The 19,845-nt window shown below is 39.8% G+C and overlaps 1 protein-coding gene across 1 annotated transcript in view; it reads left to right on the top strand.

Moving 5' to 3' along the window:
* Positions 1–19,845, top strand: part of COL19A1 (collagen type XIX alpha 1 chain) — a 488,172-nt gene that overhangs the window by 196,663 nt on the left and 271,664 nt on the right. Inside the window, exon 12 of the mRNA XM_042253848.2 lies at positions 5,547–5,600. Coding sequence (XP_042109782.1) covers positions 5,547–5,600 — 54 coding nt within the window. The remainder of the gene's footprint in view (positions 1–5,546; positions 5,601–19,845) is intronic.

Here is a 19,845-nt window from a genome sequence, read left to right as displayed (position 1 = left end):
TCCTGGCTATTATAAACAGTGCTGCGATGAACATTGGGGTACATGTGTCTCTTTCCATTCTGGTTTCCCCAGTATGTATTAACCCACTTTTCTGATAGTTCATTAGTGTATAGAAACGAAGCAGATTTCTGTATATTAATTTTGTATCCTACAATTTTACTGAATTTATTGTGAGCTCTAGTAAATTTTTGGTGGTGTTTTTAGGGTTTTGTTTGTATAGTATTTTGAGCTTATATAATATGAGAAAATGTCCTAACTTTATCCTTTTACATATCCAGTTTACTGAGCACCACTTATTGAAGAGACTGTCTTTTCTCCATTATATATTCCTGCTTCCTTTGTCAGAGATTAATTGAGCATAGGCTTATGGATTTATTTCTGGGCTTCTTTCCTGTTTCATTTATCTTTATGTCTATTTTTTGTGCCAGTGCCATGCTGTTTTGATTATTGTAGATTTGTAGAAAAGTCTGAAGTCAGAGATTGTGATACCTATAGCTTTGTTTTCTTTTGTTTTCAAGATTTCTTTGGCAATTTGGGGTCATGTCAGATTCTATATAAATTTGAGGGTTAGGTCTTCTAGTCTGGAAAGTTAGATCTTCTAGTCTGGAAAGTTTGATCTTCTAGTCATAGGTATTAGTGTATAGAAATGCAGCAGATTTCTGTATATTAATTTTGTATCCTTCAGTTTTACTGAATTCATTGATGAGCTCTAGTAGATTTTTGGTGGTATCAGTTCAGTTCAGTTCAGTCGCTCAGTCATGTCCGATTCTTTGTGACCCCATGAATCGTAGCACGCCAGGCCTCCCTGTCTATCACCATCTCCCAGAGTTCACGAGGGTTTTCTATGTATAGTATTATATCATGTGCAAAAGTGACAGTTTTACTTCTTACTTTCTAATTTGGATGATTTTATTTATTTTTCTGTCTGATTGCTATGGGTAGGACTTCTAATACAATTTGACTTTAAGTTCTGATAAAAGACATCCTTGGCAAGTTTCTGATCTTGGAGGAAATGTTTTCAGCTTTTCCCTATTGATTATGATATAAGCTATGGGCCTATTATATATGGCTTTCATTATGTTGAAGTATGTTCCCTCACTACCCACTTTGTGGAGAGTTTTTGTCGTAAATGCATTTAGTATTTCTTTCTGGTTGAGAAATTGTACATTTCTCAGAATTTGTCCATTTCTTCTAGCTTTTCTATCTTATTGGCATGTAGTTGTTCAAAGCAATCTTTTATTGTCCTTCGTATTTCAGTTGGTGTTGGTTGTAACCTCTCCTTTTCCATTTCTGATTTTATTGATTTAGACTCCCCTTCCCCTTTTTGTGATGAGTACGGCCAAAGGTTTGTCAATTTTGTTTATCTTTTCAAAGAACCAGCTGTGATGTCATTGGTATTTTCTATTATTTTATATTGTTTGTCTTTATTTAATTTATTTCTCCTCTAATCTTAATGTTTTTTTTTCCTACTAATTTTAGATTCTGGTCATTTTTCTTTTTCTAGTTCCTTTAGATATACGATTAGATTGGTTATTTGAGATTTTTCTGGTTTCCTGAGGTAGTCTTGTATATCACTATAAACTTCCCTCTTAGAACTGCTTTTGCTTCATCCCATAGGTTTTTTAATTATTGTGTTTTCATTTTTAAAATTTCATTTATTCTCAGATTTATTCAGGGATTCATTGGTTGTTTAGTAGCATATTGTTTAACCTCCACATGTTTGTGGGGATTTTTTGAAATTTTTTTTTTGTAGTTGATTTCTAATCTTAGACTATTCTGGTCAGAAAAGATGACTGATATAATTTCAGTTTTCTTAAAAATGAAACTTGTTTTGTGGCCTAGAATGTGATTTATCCAGGAGAATGTTCCATGTGCACTTGAAAATAATGTACATTCCTTTGTTTTTTACTGAAATGTTTATATATTTAACTCATCTGATCTAATATGTCACTTAAAGCCTCAATGATTTTCTGTGTGAATGATCTGCCCATTGATGTATGTGGGATGGTAATGTGCCGCTGCTATTATTGTGTTGGTTACAATTCTTCATTGTCTGTTAACATTTATGTATAGAAGTGTTACTGTGTTGAGTTCATATATATTTACAATTGTTATATCTTTTTAGATTGAGCCCTTGGTCATTCTTTGTCTCTTGTTTACAGTTTTAAAATCTATTGTGTCTGAAAAATTGTTGCTACTCCAGCTTTCCTTTTTGTTAATTTAAGTATAGTTGACTTACAATATTTTATTAGTTTCACGTGTATAATACAGTGATTCAGTATTTTTCCAGGTGATATTCTCTTTAAAGCTATCACAAAATAATGGATGTACTTTCCGGTACTGTACACTACATTCATGCTGCTTTTCCGTTTTACCCATAGTGATTTGTATCTCTTGCAACTGGCCGACAGAGCCAGATCCTGGGGTCTCTAGGTGCAGAGCCCAGGAGTTCCAGAGCTACTCTGGGACCACTAGTAGAAGAGCCTGATTCCTGACATAGCTAGCTGCAAAGTCTGTGGTGTTCTGAAGCTTGTTTCAGCCTAGTGATGAGTGGTGTCAGGTCCCAGGGCAGCTGGCTGAGTGGCCCAAGGCGTCGCAAAGCTGATGTTGGCCATCTGGTGAGTGGAGCTGAATCCCAGGGTGTCCTGTAACTGGCACCTGCCCACTGGTAGGTGAGGCTGGCACTGAGTCTAGAGCAGGCTGGATGGTAGGCCCAGGCCATAGGTCTCTGGCTACAGGGCGCTGGACATCCCAGGTCCAGTGTGTGCACACGTGTGTGTGAACCGGGTCCTCAGTCCCCCGGTAGGCAGGGATGTATCCAGGGGCATCTGTGGGCTCAGGTTAAGACCAGTGAGTCTTATTTTCCTTCCCCATCACCTGTCCCTCTCTACTCTGCCTTTTGACTTTAGTTCCTCACTGCTTCTCTCTTTGGTTCTATAAAAGAACCTGGCATTCAGACCCCAAAAGATGGTTATTGTGCAACATTAGTCTGCTGTCTTCTCAGACAATTTTCTGAATCAAGTCTTATTCCTTGCCTTGCCAACAACAACAACAAAATCTAGGGAGTCTTAAGGCAGCCTGATTCCTGATGAGCTCTGTCCTCACCCAGTTAGTTGCTTGTTCTAAGACATCCGGCACAGGCACCTACACGTCATCGAGTTAGTGGAGGTCTGGGCTCTAGGGCTAATAAGCTAGAGAAGATTCCAAAGCTGTACTTGCCAGCACCAGTGTCCACGTGGTAGAATGAGCTCCCCATAATTGCTGCTGCTGGTGTCTGTGTCCCCAGAGTGAGGTCTGCCTGCCTCCTTATTCTCTGAGAGACTCCCCAAGATCAGCAGGTGGGTCTGCTCCAGGCTCCTTTCAAATTAAAGCTTCTATCCTGGGTACTAAATCATGTTAGTCTTTGTGTGTGCCTCTTAAGTGCTGAGTCTGTATTTTCCACAGCCCTCTGTGTCTCCTGAAAGTGATCCCCACCAGCCTTCAAAACCAAATATTTTAGGGGTTCATCTTTCCAGGGCAGGATCCCAGGGCTGGGGATCCCAGTGTGGGGCTTGGATCCCTTGCCTCTTGTGAGAACTTCCGCAGTAGTAACTAGTCTCCCCTTTGTGGGTTGCCCACCTCGGGGTATAAGATTTGACTGTACATCGTCTCCATTCCACCTACCTGTTGTGTGGTTTCTTCTTTGTATCTTTAGTTGTAGAAGAGCCCTTCTGTTAGTTTTCATTGGCAGGTGTTGTATAAATAGTTGTGATTCTGGTGTATCTAGGAAAGCAGGTAACTTCAGGGTCTTCCTACTTCACCATCTTGGCCCAGGAAGCACTTGCTCTTCTTTTCTTGCCGATGAAAAAAATAATGTTTATTGTCTTAAAAAGCAAAGAGCAAAAGGACATATAAAGAAAAGAATAAAAATCACCTGGTGGCACAAAGCAGAGATAGTTATTAATACTACTGCTGCTAATACTATTACTACTTTACACACAGAGAGTAATGTGCAATGCACTTAGGGCAGACAGAGTTCTTTCTACACACAGCATATTCTCTTACTCTTAAACACTGTACAAATTATATGCATAACACATGTTTATTTAAAAATTGAAAAACATTGAAGAATATACTGAAGAAAATAAAATTGCCTGTAGTCATAGAATGCATAGATTATTTACTTTTATTTGCTGATTTGTTTGCTTTCATTAGTTCTTCTGAGACTCGTAGGTAGATTTAGACACAGGTAGATAGGTGGATGGTTAGGTAGACAGACTTAAAAAAAAATTTTTTTTAATTATACCATAGATATGCCGCATGCATGCACAGGCACTCAGTTGCATCTGACTCTTTGTGACCCTCTGGACTGCAGCCCTCCAGGCTCCTTTGTCCATGGAATTTTCCTGGCAGAAACACTGGAGTGAGTTGCTATTTCCTCCAACAAGCAATTTCCCAACTTAGAGATTGAACCTACATTTCTTGCATCTGCTGCATTGACAGGCGAATTCTTTACCACTGTGCCACCTGGGAAGCCCACCATAGATATGCAGGGTATACCAATAAAAGCATATACCTTTCAGATAGTAATCAAACAAAAATACAGGCAACTATGAGATGTGTCATCAACAATGTTATTAGTGGCCATTATGAACACTTGTAGCTTTACAGTAATAAAAACAGGTATTCATTAACATTTATTCACTGCCACTGCTAAGTCACTTCAGTCGTGTCCGACTCTGTGCGACCCCATAGATGGCAGCCCACCAGGCTCCCCTGTCCCTGGGATTCTCCAAGCAAGAACACTGGAGTGGGCTGCCATTTCCTTCTCCAATGTATGAAAGTGAAAAGTGAAAGTGAAGTCACTTGGTCCTGTCTGACTCTTGGCAACCCCATGGACTGCAGCCTACCAGGCTCCTCCATCCATGGGATTTTCCAGGCAAGAGTACTGGAGTGGGGTGCCATTGCCTTCTCCATTTATTCACTAAATTTGTTAAATAATTGTATCTTTTTATATCATAAGAGCTTTCCTATAGTATAAACTAAAATTCATAAACATGATTGTAATGGTTTCGAGCATATTCCATTATATCTCTATGCTGTAATTTACCCAGTTCCCTATTACTGAACATTTAGAATGTTTCTCTTTTTACTACTATGAATAGCACTGCGCTCTACATCTTAGTGCCTAAATCTTTTAATCTCTGTTTATTTTCTTGGGATTCATTCTTAGCAGTAAAATCACTGGTCCCAATAAAATGAACATATTTAAGACCCTTGTTATATATTACCAAATTGCCCTCCAGAAAGTTCTTTGTTGCTTATAGAAAAAAAAAAATCCTTGTTCTATTTATACACTTTAATCATTTTTGTGCAGCTTTTCTTTGACCTTTTAAACTTCTTTTTGGTTTTAGGACTCCAAATTGTGTTTTAATAAATGTTTCTTTCAAGGGATTAGCAAAGTAATCATGTTGTTATAAATACCCAAACAATGTAACTCTTTTATTTTCTCTTAGTAAAGCTCTTCAGATATAACATTTTTCACTGTATAAATTGTTTCTTTCTAGGGTGAACCAGGAGAGAAAGGAGATCCAGGTTTGTCAGGCGTTAATGGACAAGATGTAAGCCTAACTTTCTTTTCTCTAACATAGTGTTTGCATTTGTCCACTGAAATATGCTTATTGTCTAATGCTACTGAGACTTGACTATCCTTGGAAGAACTAGCTGCAATTATTCAAGTATTGCAAAGTAAGAATCAAGGTAGTTGTTTTGTGTGTCTGTGTGTGTGGCTCAGTAGAGGCCCAGTTTTGTTATTGTTGTTGTTTTTTTTTGAAGGCCACTGACTTTATTGATTTAAAAAGCTTTACAAGGACAGTGACTGTTCTGCCAAAAAGAGGGCAAATAGCATAAAACAGACCAGGGAATAGTGGAGAGGGCTATGTGATCATTGGTCAGTTTCTGGTGCTAAAGAAAATTGAAGACCTTTTCCGGGAATGGCTGAAGGACACATGCGATGCCAGTGCCAAGCAGGCCCCATATTTTTACTGTTGAAACTACCAGGTAGTTCCCTGGTTTTATATACCTCGTATTATGCTCATTCTTCACGGTCCCTTCTTCCTTGATATTCTGGCTTCCATTTCGTCTCTCTTCCTTTCTCGGTCTTTTTTCTTTTTACATATATGCTGCTGTGACCTGTGTTATGACCCAGGCCCCGCTTTTCATCTTACCCTCAGTCTCTCTCTGCTGAGGGGTCTGTTGAGGTCATATCTCAGGGATGAAAAGAAAAAAGGGAGGGGACCCTGTGTATCTGTGTCACTCCCCCTCCATTGCACCTGTTCCCCAAGCTCAGGGCTCCTGTCCCAGGTAATGTCAAGTCCTCCCACCTGCCCTCTCGCCCCAAGGCAATTAACCCCCCAGAACTTCACTTGTGTTCTCATGATGGAATTTGGAGGGTAGATAAAATCTTCATTTTCCTCTAAATGCAGATTATTCCCCTTTCAGGCCATAAGATTCACCATTTACTGTAGATATAGTCCTTAGTAAGGCAAGTATCCACAATGAGAATTATTTTTTTCCCATGGTTTCCCTTCTTCACTTCATAAAAATGTTTTAAGAAGGTTCTGAAGGGCTATACTACTTACTTTTTGGACAGAGGAATAAGGAATAAGCTAGATCGGGTTCCCTAATGCCCAGATGTTGTGAAATCCATTTGGTCTGCAGCACAGTGGGAAGGGAGGCTGAACACTGTAATCCTAGGGCCTGTGAACAAAGTAAGACCTGGAGGGTTTCTTGTTGTTGTTCAGTTCCCAATTCGTGTCTGTTCTTTGCGACCCTATGGCCTGCAGCAGGCCAGGCTTCCCTGTCCTTCACTGTCTCCCAGAGTTAGCTCCAGTTCGTGTCTACTGAGTCAGTGATGCCGTCCAACCATCTCATCCTCTGTCATTTCCTTCTCCTTTTGCCTTCAGTTTTCCCCAGCATCAGGGTCTTTTCCAATGAGTCGACTCTTCATATCAGGTGACTCTAATTGGAGCTTCAGCTTCAGTCCTTCCAATGAATATTCAAGGTTGATTTCCTTTAAGATTGATTGGTTTAATCTCCCACTGTCCAAGGGACTCTCAAAGAGTCTTCTCCAGCACCACAATTCAACAGCATCAATTCTTTGGTGTTCAGTCTTCTTTATGGTCCATCTCTCACATCCATACATGACTCCTGGAAAAACCATACCTTTGACTATACAGACCTTTGTCAGCAAAATGAAGTCTCTGCTTTTTAATATTCTGTCTAGACTTGTCATGGTTTTCCTTCCCTTGGATGGGGAGGGGTCCAAAGAGAACTATCCCAGAAGCTAATCCTACTAATTCACCCAAGCTTGAGGCTCTGGCCTCCACAGCTTTCTTCTCTCACTTCCTAGGAAGCCCTATTTGCACCTTTAATATGACATGCTTCTTGTTCCTATCTTCTTAAAAGGATTTTTCTCCACCAGAGAGAGAGAGTTAGCACCACTGTTTTGGAGCTAGGGGAGTCTGCATCTCTCCGCCTCTTTACAGCACAGTAGGGTGCTGGATAACCATTGGCCATTGGCCCCTACAGGTAATAGAGCTACTAATTCCCCATTGCCCTGTCACTGGAGATACCTGGTATCAGAGTTCTAGAGTGGAAAGCAGAGCTCAATGTGTGTCCCTTCTGTCACTTGTTGAGAAAATCACTTCTCAGAGCCTGTTGGATTCTGAAGTCCCCATCACTGCAATGTCTTCTCATCTAATACAAAGAGATCATTAAGACTGGCTAGGATTAGAGTCTTGAGAAGTATGATGAAATTTGAAGCCTTCATTCGGGCTTTTGGGACTCCAGTTGCATGCAGGGAGAACACAGTGAGAGTCCAGCTGGAGCTGGGCATGGACAGTGCTGTGTGTGTGTCCCTCCTTCCTCTGAAGGGACTCATGCTGTGTTCACATGAAGATTCCTTTCACAGTGTGTTCTGCAAAATGGATAGAACTGAAGCTTTTGCCTGTGGCTCTGTTCTTTCTATCATATTCTTCATGAGAACAAAGACCATTTTTTTGGAATTGCTATTACTTAGTAAATGTTTGGAGTGAGAAAGGAGTAGTTGTTTGTTAAATTTTCATATTAAAAATTAAGATATTATTATAATAGTCTAAAATACAAGTAATTAGAACCTAAACCAGGGAAACGGATGGAAGAGAGGGCACAGTGATATTGCAGAGGTTGAATATATGCAATTTGGTGCTTGACTGCAGCAAAAAATAGCCCAAGATTTTGACCATTCATTATGGAAGGATGTTATCTTCTGGTAAACATGTTGAGAGAGATTAACTCCACTTGCAAAAGGTAACCAAACTATATGTATGGCAGCTCCCTGGAATAGAGGAGCAAAACAAAGATTTCTAGAAGTTTGTTAAGATAGCATTAGAGTAGAAATAGAGAAAGAATTTATCCAAGCAGTCAAAACTGAGAGGAGGTTTGAGGAAATGGAGCCTGAAATATATTCATGTTAACTGAAGAGATTTGGAATCTTTTTCCATGGGGTCTGAAAGTAAGGTGATTTGACTTTTCAAAATTAATCAGTTTTACACACATATTTGCATGCTTTCTATTTGCTCAGGTCTAAAATGCTCTTGCTGAGAGAGCTCCCAGCCTCGTGAGCAGTGTGACCTTTCCTCTTTGACAGGGATCTGGGAAGTGTCCTTCACATACCCCCAGCCATAAGCGTGTTATTCCTTTAGCAGTATCACTGCCTCTTATAGCTCATTAGGTACATTATAAAGCACGACAAAGCACATTTGCTCACTTGGTTAGTTAATTAACATGTAGTTGATCTCATTTTCTTTTCCTTAATTTTGTGAAAGTTATTCAGGAGTCATGGCTAAGGAGGAATAAGAAAAAGTAATGACAGTTCTCTTTTTCCCTTCTATTACAAAAGCACGTTGCTGTTGTTCAGTTACTCAGACATGTCCAGCTCTCTGCGATCCCATGGCAAAGCACCAGGCTTCCTGTCCTTCACTATCTCTCAGAGTTTGCTGAAACTCATGTCCATGGAGTCGGTGATGCCCTTTAACCATCTCATTCTCTGTCACCCCCTTCTCTTCTTGCTCTCAATCTTTCCCAGCATCAGGGTATTTTCCAATGTGCTGGCCCTTTGCACTAAGTGGCCAAATATTGGAGCTTCAGCTTCAACACCAGTCTTTCCAGTAAATATTCAAGGTTGATTTCCTTTAGGATTGACTGGTTTGATCTCTTTGATATCCAAGAGACTCTCAAGAGCTTTTTCCAACACCACAGTTCAAAAGCATCAATTCTTCAGTGCTCAGCTTTCTTTATAGTCCAATTCTCACATCCATACATGACTACTGGAAAAAGCATAGCTTTGATTATACAGACCTTTGTCAGAAAAGTAGTATCTCTGCTATTTAATATGCTATCTAGCTGTGCCGTAGCTTTACTTCCAAGGAGCAAGTGTCCTTTAATTCCATAGTTGCAGTCACCATCCACAGTGATTTTGGAGCCCAAGAAAATAAAGCTTGTCACTGTTTCCACTATTTTCCATCTATTTGCCATGAAGTGGTGGGACTGGTTGCCATGTTCTTAGTTTTTTGAATGTTGAGTAGGGGTAAAGAATCATATGCTGTTATTTATTCCATTGGTGGTGGTGGTGGTTTTAAACATTGTGCCATACTTCAAAAACTGGTTTCATGAGGAATTTGAAATTCAATCCTTACCTCAATTTTATGGCTAGAAACTGCAGGAGGTGAGAGTATCCCTATTTCCAGAGTAAAGAAATAAAGCTTAGGAAACTAAGAAATTTTCTTTTAGAAAATGGTAAAGTGAGTCTTTATCCCTTGTTTGACCGAAAAGTCTATTTCCCCACTAAGTCACACCACATTTCTCATTGTCTATTTTTAAATGCTAAAATAAACTGACTCCACAAACCAAAATCACTCAGCATTTATGACAGCTCACTCTGCCTTTCAGTAAGTGTAGGTACACATTATTAGGGAATGAAAGGCATTATAATAGCTATCTCAGTCTGTACTGAAGTCAAGCCATGATGGAGATCATAATTTCAGGAATATTCTGTTGGAACACAGACTGAATAACCTCAATACGTCAGTTCACTGCAGTTACTTAACACCTCAGAGAAAATTTAAAGAATTTAATATTCCCATGAAATGAATTCAGAGCCTTTTTATGGTCTTTATTCTTATATATTAAACATATATTGATGTAAATGTACCTTTTGGTAATAATTTCTTCTGTGCCAGCTTTCCCATGTAGTGGACAAGCTCACTTTGGAAAATGTAAACCTCCTTTAAAGGGAAGTATGCAGCAGTTCAGCTTTCTTAATGGGACACTCTTACATTTTGGTCAAGATGGTACTCTGCCTCATGGGATTGTCTTGCAAAAGCAGAATGTATAGCATCCTTCATGCTCAGCAGTAACAACTCTTAGTCATTAGGGCAAAAAATTGCTTTGATATCTTTCTCAATGCATTCTTGATTCTGTGTGTGTGTGTGTGTGTGAACTTTGATTGATCCTCATGGTACTGGGATATTGGATTCATATTTACCTAATAGTTTAGATAATGCATATCAAACATATTGAAATTATCAAAATTTTGAGTTCCTAGAATTTAGCCTTCAAAATATAAGGCCTCAGCTTTTCACGCATTCTAATTTATAATTAAATGATTTTGACTATGACCTACCATGAGATATGTTCAACATTGGCATCTTAGAACACTCTTGAGGGAGCATCTCATAAAGTTAATGTGATCCTTGAAACCAACAATCTGGGCTCAAATTCCAGCTCTGCCACTGCCCACCTGGTGTACTAATTAGCACATTCTTTATTCTCTATGTGCCTATTTTTTCATTTGCACAATGGAATGATAATAGTAAGAGCAGTTAACTCATAGTCCTTTTTTTTAGGATTAAAGGGATCATCAAACATAAAGCATTTAAGTCAGAGTCTTGCATACCAGAAGAGCTATATAAACATTTGCTGTTATTAGAAACAGGGTTAGAAAACACATTTTCTCTAATACATATAGATAGATCTTTTCATTTATTTTTTGTGGAGTTATGTAATCTTGGAAAAGTGAATTTCAATCATTCAGTTTAGTCTCTTCCTCTGCAACTTTATTATTATCTTTCAAACAACTCTTATCAGAATTATAGCATCTGATGTTTCTAAAATTGTCACGTTAATCTCCTTATACCAATGCAATCTGTATACTGAATACAAAAATGTTGGAATCACAAAGCTGCAATATTGGCTGCTGACAGCTGTGCCATTGCTAGGGAAAAAGAAGTAGTCAATAGAGGATGAGGAAAATGATGAATAGATGGGTAAATGTTTTTAACAAATACCATTAGTTTGTATCAAATGGTCTTTAAAGCTGCTACATATTGTTAGTAAGTAGCTCTTGCAATGAAAATTAATTCATAATCTACCTGCTTTTATAACTCTAGTTGCGATACTGTCCTTCAGCTTTCATTGTGCATTTAAAATTTTTATTGAAATATGGTTTTACAATGCTGTCTCAGTTTTAGGTATCCAGTAAAGTGATTCAGATATATATTATTTTTTAGATTCATTTCCATTATAGGTTATCACAAGATACTGAGTGGAGTTCCCCGTGCTATACAGTAGGCCCTTATTGGTTATCTACTTCATATATTTTAATCCCAAACTTCTAATTCATCCCTCCACCCCTTCTCTTTTGGTAACCATGTTTGTTTTCTATATCTGTGAGTCTCTGAATCTGTCTGTTTTGTAAGTAAGTTCATCTTGCATTTGGATAAGAGTACCTGCCTCTCATAACATATGGAGCCCACTACTGAGCATCTTTATATACAAACATTTTATAGAGAACAGTGGTAATAGATGCCTGTCTTATTCATTATTAAATTCGGAGTCTGTTTCATTCAATTCTGTATGCTTTTTGGTGAGTGCTGTCTTTTTTTCTCCAATACTGAATAGCCATTGATAGCAACACTAGTGTCCCATGAGGAGAAAAATTACACTTGAGAAAAGCATGACTGATCTGCTTCTTAGAGCCTGTTATGATGCCATGACCTTAACAACATGGTACACGAGCTCCATGGATGCACTTCAGTGGCCAATGACAAAAGTAGAGGCTTGATGAGTGCAGTACTTCCCAATGGCATTTTATTCTATGTGAGTTAAAAGACAGTTGTTACATGTCCATCAAACTGACTACAAAACTGAACAGAACAATTAAGTATCCCTTGGAATTCAGCTTGAAAAGCACAAGCAACAGTTATCAAGTGCCTTAGATGGGCCAAGTATTTTTAAACAGATGAGTGTCAGAACAACTTTTCAAGACAGATATTATCTTTTATTGAAGTATAGTTGATTCACAATGTTCTGTTAATTACTGCTGCACAAAGTGATTCAGTTATATGCATCCATACATTCTTATTTATATATATTCTTTTCCATTATGGTTTATCATAGAAATATAGTTCTCTGTATATATAGTAAAACCTTGTTTTTTTATCCATTCTATATATAAAAAGCTTATATCTGCTAACTTCCCTCCTCCAGCCACCTCTCCATTGCCACCACCAGTCTGTCCTCTGTGTCTGTGATTCTGTCTCATGGGTAGGTTTATTTGTGTCATATTTTAGGTTTCACATATAAGTGACATCATGCAGTAGTGGTCTTTCTGTTTTGGACTCAGTGTGACAATCTCTACGTCCATCCATGTTGCTGCACATGGCCTTATTTCACTCTTTTTTATGACTGAGGAGTCTTCCATTATATATATGCACCACATCTTTATTCATTCATCTGTCGAAAGACATTTAGACTGTTTCCATAAAGACAACTATTACTTATACCTATTTTATAGGGAAACTGAAATGACTTATTTGAGAAAAAAATGCGTGAATCCTTTATTGATTCTTCTGAACTCCACATGTGTGAAGTCATGAGCATCTCCAGGAGAGTTAGGCATCTCCAGGACCTGCCCCCTTCATGCCTGCTGGCACATTTATCATAGCCCTCAGTGTTTACGTCTGCCTGTGGCTGGTTGCTTTATTACCACACCTTGTCCCTGAGCATAGACAGCATATTAAAGAGCAGAGATATTACTTTGCCAACAAAGGTCCGTCTATAGTTTTTCCAGTGGTTATGTATGGATGTGAGAGTTGGATTATAAAGAAAGCTGAGCACTGAAGAATTGATGCTTCTGAACTGTGGTGTTGGAAAAGGCTCTTGGGAGTCCCTTGGACTGCAAGGATATCCAACCAGTCCATCCTAAAGGAGATCAGTCCTGAATATTCATTGGAAGGACTGATGTTGAAGCTGAAGCTCCAATACTTTGGCCACCTGATGCAAAGAGTTGACTCATTGGGAAAGACCCTGATGCTGGGAGGGATTGGGGGCAGGAGGAGAAGGGCATGACAGAGGATGAGATGGTTGGATGGCATCATCGACTCAATGGACATGGGTTTGGGTGGACTCTGGGAGTTGGTGATAGACAGAGAGGCCTGGCGTGCTGTGGTTCATGGGGTCACAAAGAGTCGGATACGACTGAGCAACTGAACTGAACTGAACTGTCCCTGACCATAGATGATTAAACCAGAGATAGTTCAAGTACTTGCTTGACACATCAACAAGTAACTCCCTTTTCTAGAAGTTGTGATTACAGTTAGTCTGTCAGGTAGGACTGTTGAAAATTTTTAATGTATTAGTTTATACTTCAAATAGTACTTTTGTAATGTGTAACATATATGTTGATTATGAATCGTAGAATATACTCAGAACTCGACATAATGCCATGCCCACTCCAGAGTTAATCATTTTCCTGAATATTGTGTTTCATATTCCTTCCCATTATTAAAAACATTTTCTTCCTACTCATCTATTTATGGTAATACAGGGTTCTGTCTTGCATGTGTATGGGTGTTCCATAATATTTGCTGCAGAAATGAATATTCACTGTCTTTCTCAGCTATCCTTTCTTTGTGTTTGTTTTCCCGCACCCCTCTGGATAATGTTCTACCAGCATGAAGAGAAAAGACCACTCTTTAGTACACTTCTCAGCTTAGTAAACAGCCCAGCCTCCAAGCCAGTCCTGAGTTCAGTTCAGTTGTTCAGTCATGTCCAACTCTTTGTGACCCCATGAATCGCAGCACACCAGGCCTCCCTGTCCATCACCAACTCCCGGAGTTCACTCAGAGTCACATCCATTGAGTCAGTGATGCCATCCAGCCATCTCATCCTTGGTCGTCCCCTTCTCCTAGTGCCCCCAATCCCTCCCAGCATCAAAGTCTTTTACAATGAGTCAACTATTCGCACGAGGTGGCCAAAGTACTGGAGTTTCAGCTTTAGCATCATTCCTTCCAAAGAAATCCCAGGCCTGATCTCCTTCAGAGTGGACTGGTTGGATCTCCTTGCAGTCCAAGGGACTCTCAAGCGTCTTCTCCAACACCACAGTTCAAAAGCCTCAATTCTTCAGCACTCAGCCTTCTTCACAGTCCAACTCTCACATCCATACATGACTACTGGGAAAACCATAACCTTGACTAGACGGACCTTAGTCGGCAAAGTAATGTCTCTGCTTTTGAATATGCTATCTAGGTTGGTCATAACTTTTCTTCCAAGGAGCAAGCGTCTTTCAATTTCATGGCTGCAATCACCATCTGCAGTGATTTTGGAGCCCCAAAAAATAAAGTCTGACACTGTTTCCGCTGTTTCCCATCTATTTCCCATGGAGTGATGGGACCGGATGCCATGATCTTCGTTTTCTGAATGTTGAGCTTTAAGGCAACTTTTTCACTCTCCTCTTTCACTTTCATCAAGAGGCTTTTAGTTCCTCTTCACTTTTCTGTCATAAGGGTGGTGTCATCTGCATATTTGAGGTTATTGATATTTCTCCCGGCAATCTTGATTCCAGCTTGTGTTTCTTCCAGTCCAGCGTTTCTCATGATGTACTCTGCATAGAAGTTAAATAAGCAGGATGACAATATACAGCCTTGATGTATTCCTTGTCCTATTTGGAACCAGTCTGTTGTTCCTTGTCCAGTTCTAACTGTGGCTTCCTGGCCTGCATACAGATTTCTCAAGAGGCAGGTCAAGTGGTCTGGTATTCCCATCTCTTTCAGGATTTTCCATAGTTTATTGTGATCCACACAGTCAAAGGCTTTGGCATAGTCAATAAAGCAGAAGTAGATGTTTTTCTGGAACTCTCTTGCTTTTTCCATGATCCAGCAGATGTTGGCAATTTGATCTCTGGTTCCTCTGCCTTTTCTAAAACCAGCTTGAACATCAGGAAGTTCATGGTTCATGTATTGCTGAAGCCTGGCTTGGAGAATTTTGAGCATTACTTTACTAGCGTGTGAGATGAGTGCAATTGTGTGGTAGTTTGAGCATTCTTTGGCATTGCCTTTCTTTGAGATTGGAATGAAAACTGACCTTTTCCAGTCCTGTGGTCACTGCTGAGTTTTCCAAATGTGCTGGCATATTGAGTGCAGCAGTTTCACAGGATCATCTTCCAGGATTTGAAATAGCTCTACTGGAATTCCATCACCTCCACTAGCTTTGTTCATAATGATGCTCTCTAAGGCCCACTTGACTTCACATTCCAGGATGCCTGGCTCTAGATGAGTGACCACACCATCGTGATTATCTGGGGCATGAAGATCCATTTTGTACAGTTCTTCTGTGTATTCTTGCCACCTCTTCTTCATATCTTCTGCTTCTGTTAGGTCCATAACATTTCTGTCCTTAATTGGGCCCATCTTTGCATTTAATGTTCCCTTGGTATCTCTAATTTTCTTGAAGAGATCTCTAGCCTTTCCCATTCTGTTCTCTTCCTCTATTTCTTTGCATTGATCGCTGAAGAAGGCTTTCTTATCTCTTTTTGCTATTCTTTGAAGCTCTGCATTCAGATGCTTATATCTTTCTTTTCTCCTTGGCTTTTTGCCTCTCTTCTTTTCACAGCTATTTGTAAGGCTTCTCCAGACAGCCATTTTGCTTTTTTGCAAGTACAAGCCAGCCTCAGTCCCTCCTTTCCCAGGGCCCACCTCCAGCATTTCTGCAATTCCGTTCCCACTTCTGGCCATCTTGTTCTCTTGCCTGCAAAGCTGTGAGAGCCCTTTTCTGCTTCTACTCTTGCTGCCTGCAATCTATTTTCATGTTGTAGCCAAAATTCTCCTTTTCGGGAAACACCGTCAAGCCCTAAATGGCTTCCCCTTGCTCCTAGATCAAAACCCTGCCTTCTCTCCACATCCTACAGTTCTCTATGTGCCATGACCCCTGACTGCCCTTGAATTCACGTCCCACTCCTCACCTCCTCACTTGCTCATGACACTCCTTCCATCCGGGGGCTGTTGTGCTTGCTAGTCCCTTACCTCTCCCCCAACACCGTTTCCCAGGATCGGTACAAGACTGGATCCTATACAACAACAAACACTCCCTCTACACAGAGCCCATTTCTAGCCGCTACCCCCATTGCCCTGCATTCAGCACATTCAGCCTGTGCACCCAGTCACTGTCAGTCACCCTCCTCTACACCATGAATTCCACTGCAGCAGGAAATCTGACTTTGCTAAGGGAAAAATTATTCTGACACTTGCTAAAATGGTGAAAAAGTAGTGAAAGTGGTAGTCGCTCAGTTGTGTCTGACTCTTTACAACCCCATGGACTGTAGCCTGCCAGGCTCCTCTATCCATAGAATTCCCTAAGCCAGAATATTGGAGTGGGTTGCCATTTCCTTTTCCAGGGGATCTTCCCTACCCAAGGATCAAACCTGGGTCTCCTGCATTGCAGGTAGATTGTTTACTCTCTGAGCCAACAGAGAAGCCCTAAAATGGTAAAGAAGAATTTTTAGTCAAGATTATCACAATATGAGTATTACAATAAGGAAGAGAGATTGGCCTCAACTCTGAATTCAGCAAGGATGAGTGGGGATGTATAGCCAAGGAATAGAGAGAGGTGGTCATTGAATGGAATATTGCTAAGAACAGACATTAAGGCTAGGGGATTCTCTCTAAACTAAGTTAACAAGATTCTTGATAAAACTGGGCTAGGCAGGCCATGGATGGACAGGGGCCAGGGTTGAGGCCTAGTCAAGGAGAGGACTCAAAAGACAAATATAAATATGCTATACTTTCTCTTAGCCACATTTTGGAAAGTAAAAAGAAGCAGATGAAAAGAATTTTAATAATATATCTTATTTAATCTCATATGCACATTATCTGTTCAATACATAAAAATGAAAGTGTAATCACTCAGTCATGTCTGACTCTTTGTGACCCTGTGGGCTGTAGCCTACCAGGCTACTCCATCCACAGGATTCTCCAGGCAAGGGTGCTGGAGTGGGTTGCTATTTCCTTCTCCAGGGGTTCTTCCCGACCGAGGGATCGAACCCAGGTCTCCCGCCTTGCAGACAGATGCTTTACCCTCTGAGCCACCAGGGAAACCTTTTCAATACATAACCAACATAAAAATTACTAATGAGCTACTGTACATTCATTTCTTTGTTTTTTTTTTGTTTTTTTTGGTTTTTTTAGTTTTTTATTTTTAAATTTTAAAATCTTTAATTCTTACATGCGTTCCCAAACATGAACCCCCCTCCCACCTCCCTCCCCATAACATCTTTCTGGGTCATCCCCATGCACCAGCCCCAAGCATGCTGCATCCTGCGTCAGACATAGACTGGTGATTCAATCCACATGATAGTACACATGTTAGAATGTCATTCTCCCAAATCATCCCACCCCCTCCCTCTCCCTCTGAGTCCAAAAGTCCGTTATACACATCTGTGTCTCCTTCCCTGTCTTGCATACAGGGTCGTCATTGCCATCTTCCTAAATTCCATATATATGTGTTAGTATACAACTTCTGCAGCTCAACTCCAGAAAAATAAACGACCCTATCAAAAAATGGGCCAAAGAACTAAATAGACATTTCTCCAAAGACGACATACGGATGGCTAACAAACACATGAAAAGATGCTCAACATCACTCATTATTAGAGAAATGCAAATCAAAACCACAATGAGGTACCACTTCACACCAGTCAGAATGGCTGCGATCCAAAAATCTGCAAGCAATAAATGCTGGAGAGGGTGTGGAGAAAAGGGAACCCTTCTACACTGTTGGTGGGAATGCAAACTAGTACAGCCACTATGGAGAACAGTGTGGAGATTCCTTAAAAAATTGCAAATAGAACTACCTTATGACCCAGCAATCCCACTTCTGGGCATACACACCGAGGAAACCAGAATTGAAAGAGACACATGTACCCCAATGTTCATTGCAGCACTGTTTATAATAGCCAGGACATGGAAACAACCTAGATGTCCATCAGCAGATGAATGGATAAGAAAGCTGTGGTACATATACACAATGGAGTATTACTCAGCTGTTAAAAAGAATTCAGTTGAATCAGTTCTGATGAGATGGATGAAACTGGAGCCGATTATACAGAGTGAAGTAAGCCAGAAAGAAAAACACCAATACAGTATACTAACACATTCATTTCTTTGTACCAAATGTTGAAAACCCAATGGTATTTTACACTCATGGCATATCTCCATTCAGACCAGTCACATTTCAAGGATGAACAGCTGCATGTGGCCCTGGGCTACATATTGGGCAGTGAAGATCTGATGATTGTAGTGGTGACTGTACAAAGGGTATCCAATAAATGTCCACTGAATAAATGGATGAGTGAACTAAGAATAAACTTGATTCACAGAAATGGCCATTTTCTTTCTGCAAGTGTTCAAAATATGTTGGTGCCAAGTTTTACTCCAGAGACATGTATAAACAGTATGTGTCGCTTGATATGGGAAGGAATGGATATTTCAAATAATAAGAGAATATCACCTTTCAATTATAATTTAATTCTTCACTCATCTTTGTTTTATAAATGCCCAGAGGTAATAAAGGAGGAAAGCATAGCTATGAATTTTATCCACGAAGGAGTTTATGCAACCACAAAGGTGTTTTGATTTTTTCTTTTTTAACCAATTAGGTATTTTCATCTATTAATTTTTTTTCTTAAAATATAAGACTGCAGTTTTCATGAGATAACAAATTTTATCAAGATTATTTTAAATATCTGGTTTTCTTTTGTTCCTTTAAATTCATCATCAGCTTCTATACTGGGTAGCTACAAGTGGTAGCATTTGGCATTGTTTATTCACTGTAAAATGTCAGAGCAGTAAGAGCTGGATTCCTCAATTGGGAACAGTAAGAGGATTTACTGTGCATTGTGTGGCTTCAGAATATTTTTTCTGTTATTGTTCTTCCCTCATCCAATGTGTTAAGAAAAGTATTTTTCCTATTTACCACATAGGACATGTCTGTCTTTTCTTCCTGTTTACACTGAAAACATTCAGCTGTAGCACTGATCTCCAGTGAAATCTATTGCGGTGTTCCTGACAGCTGTCAAATTCTGAATCAGATCAACCATATACCCACTAAAACACCCAACAGTTCAGAAGACTCATGAATATGTTTATCAGATATGTTTTATATAGTTTTAACTGCTGTCTTTATGCTGCTGCTGCTAAGTCGCTTCAGTCGTGTCCAACTGTGCGATCCCATAGACGGCAGCCCACCAGGCTCTGCTGTCCCTGGGATTCTCCAGGCAAGAACACTGGAGTGGGTTGCCATTTCCTTCTCCAGTGCATGAAAGTGAAAAGTGAAAGTGAAGTCGCTCAGTTGTGTCAGACTCTTCGTGACCCCATGGACCGCAGCCTACCAGGCTCCTCCATCCATGGGGTTTTCAAGGCAAGAGTACTGGAGTGGGGTGCCATGCTGTCTTTATAAATCCAGGTAAAAAAAAAAAAAAAAAACAAATAATAA

The sequence above is a fragment of the Ovis aries genome, chromosome 9, assembly GCF_016772045.2.
Source record: "Ovis aries strain OAR_USU_Benz2616 breed Rambouillet chromosome 9, ARS-UI_Ramb_v3.0, whole genome shotgun sequence".
Lineage (NCBI taxonomy): Eukaryota > Metazoa > Chordata > Mammalia > Artiodactyla > Bovidae > Ovis > Ovis aries.
Note: the sequence above shows the minus strand (reverse complement) of the source record. Positions and strands in the feature narration are given on the sequence as shown.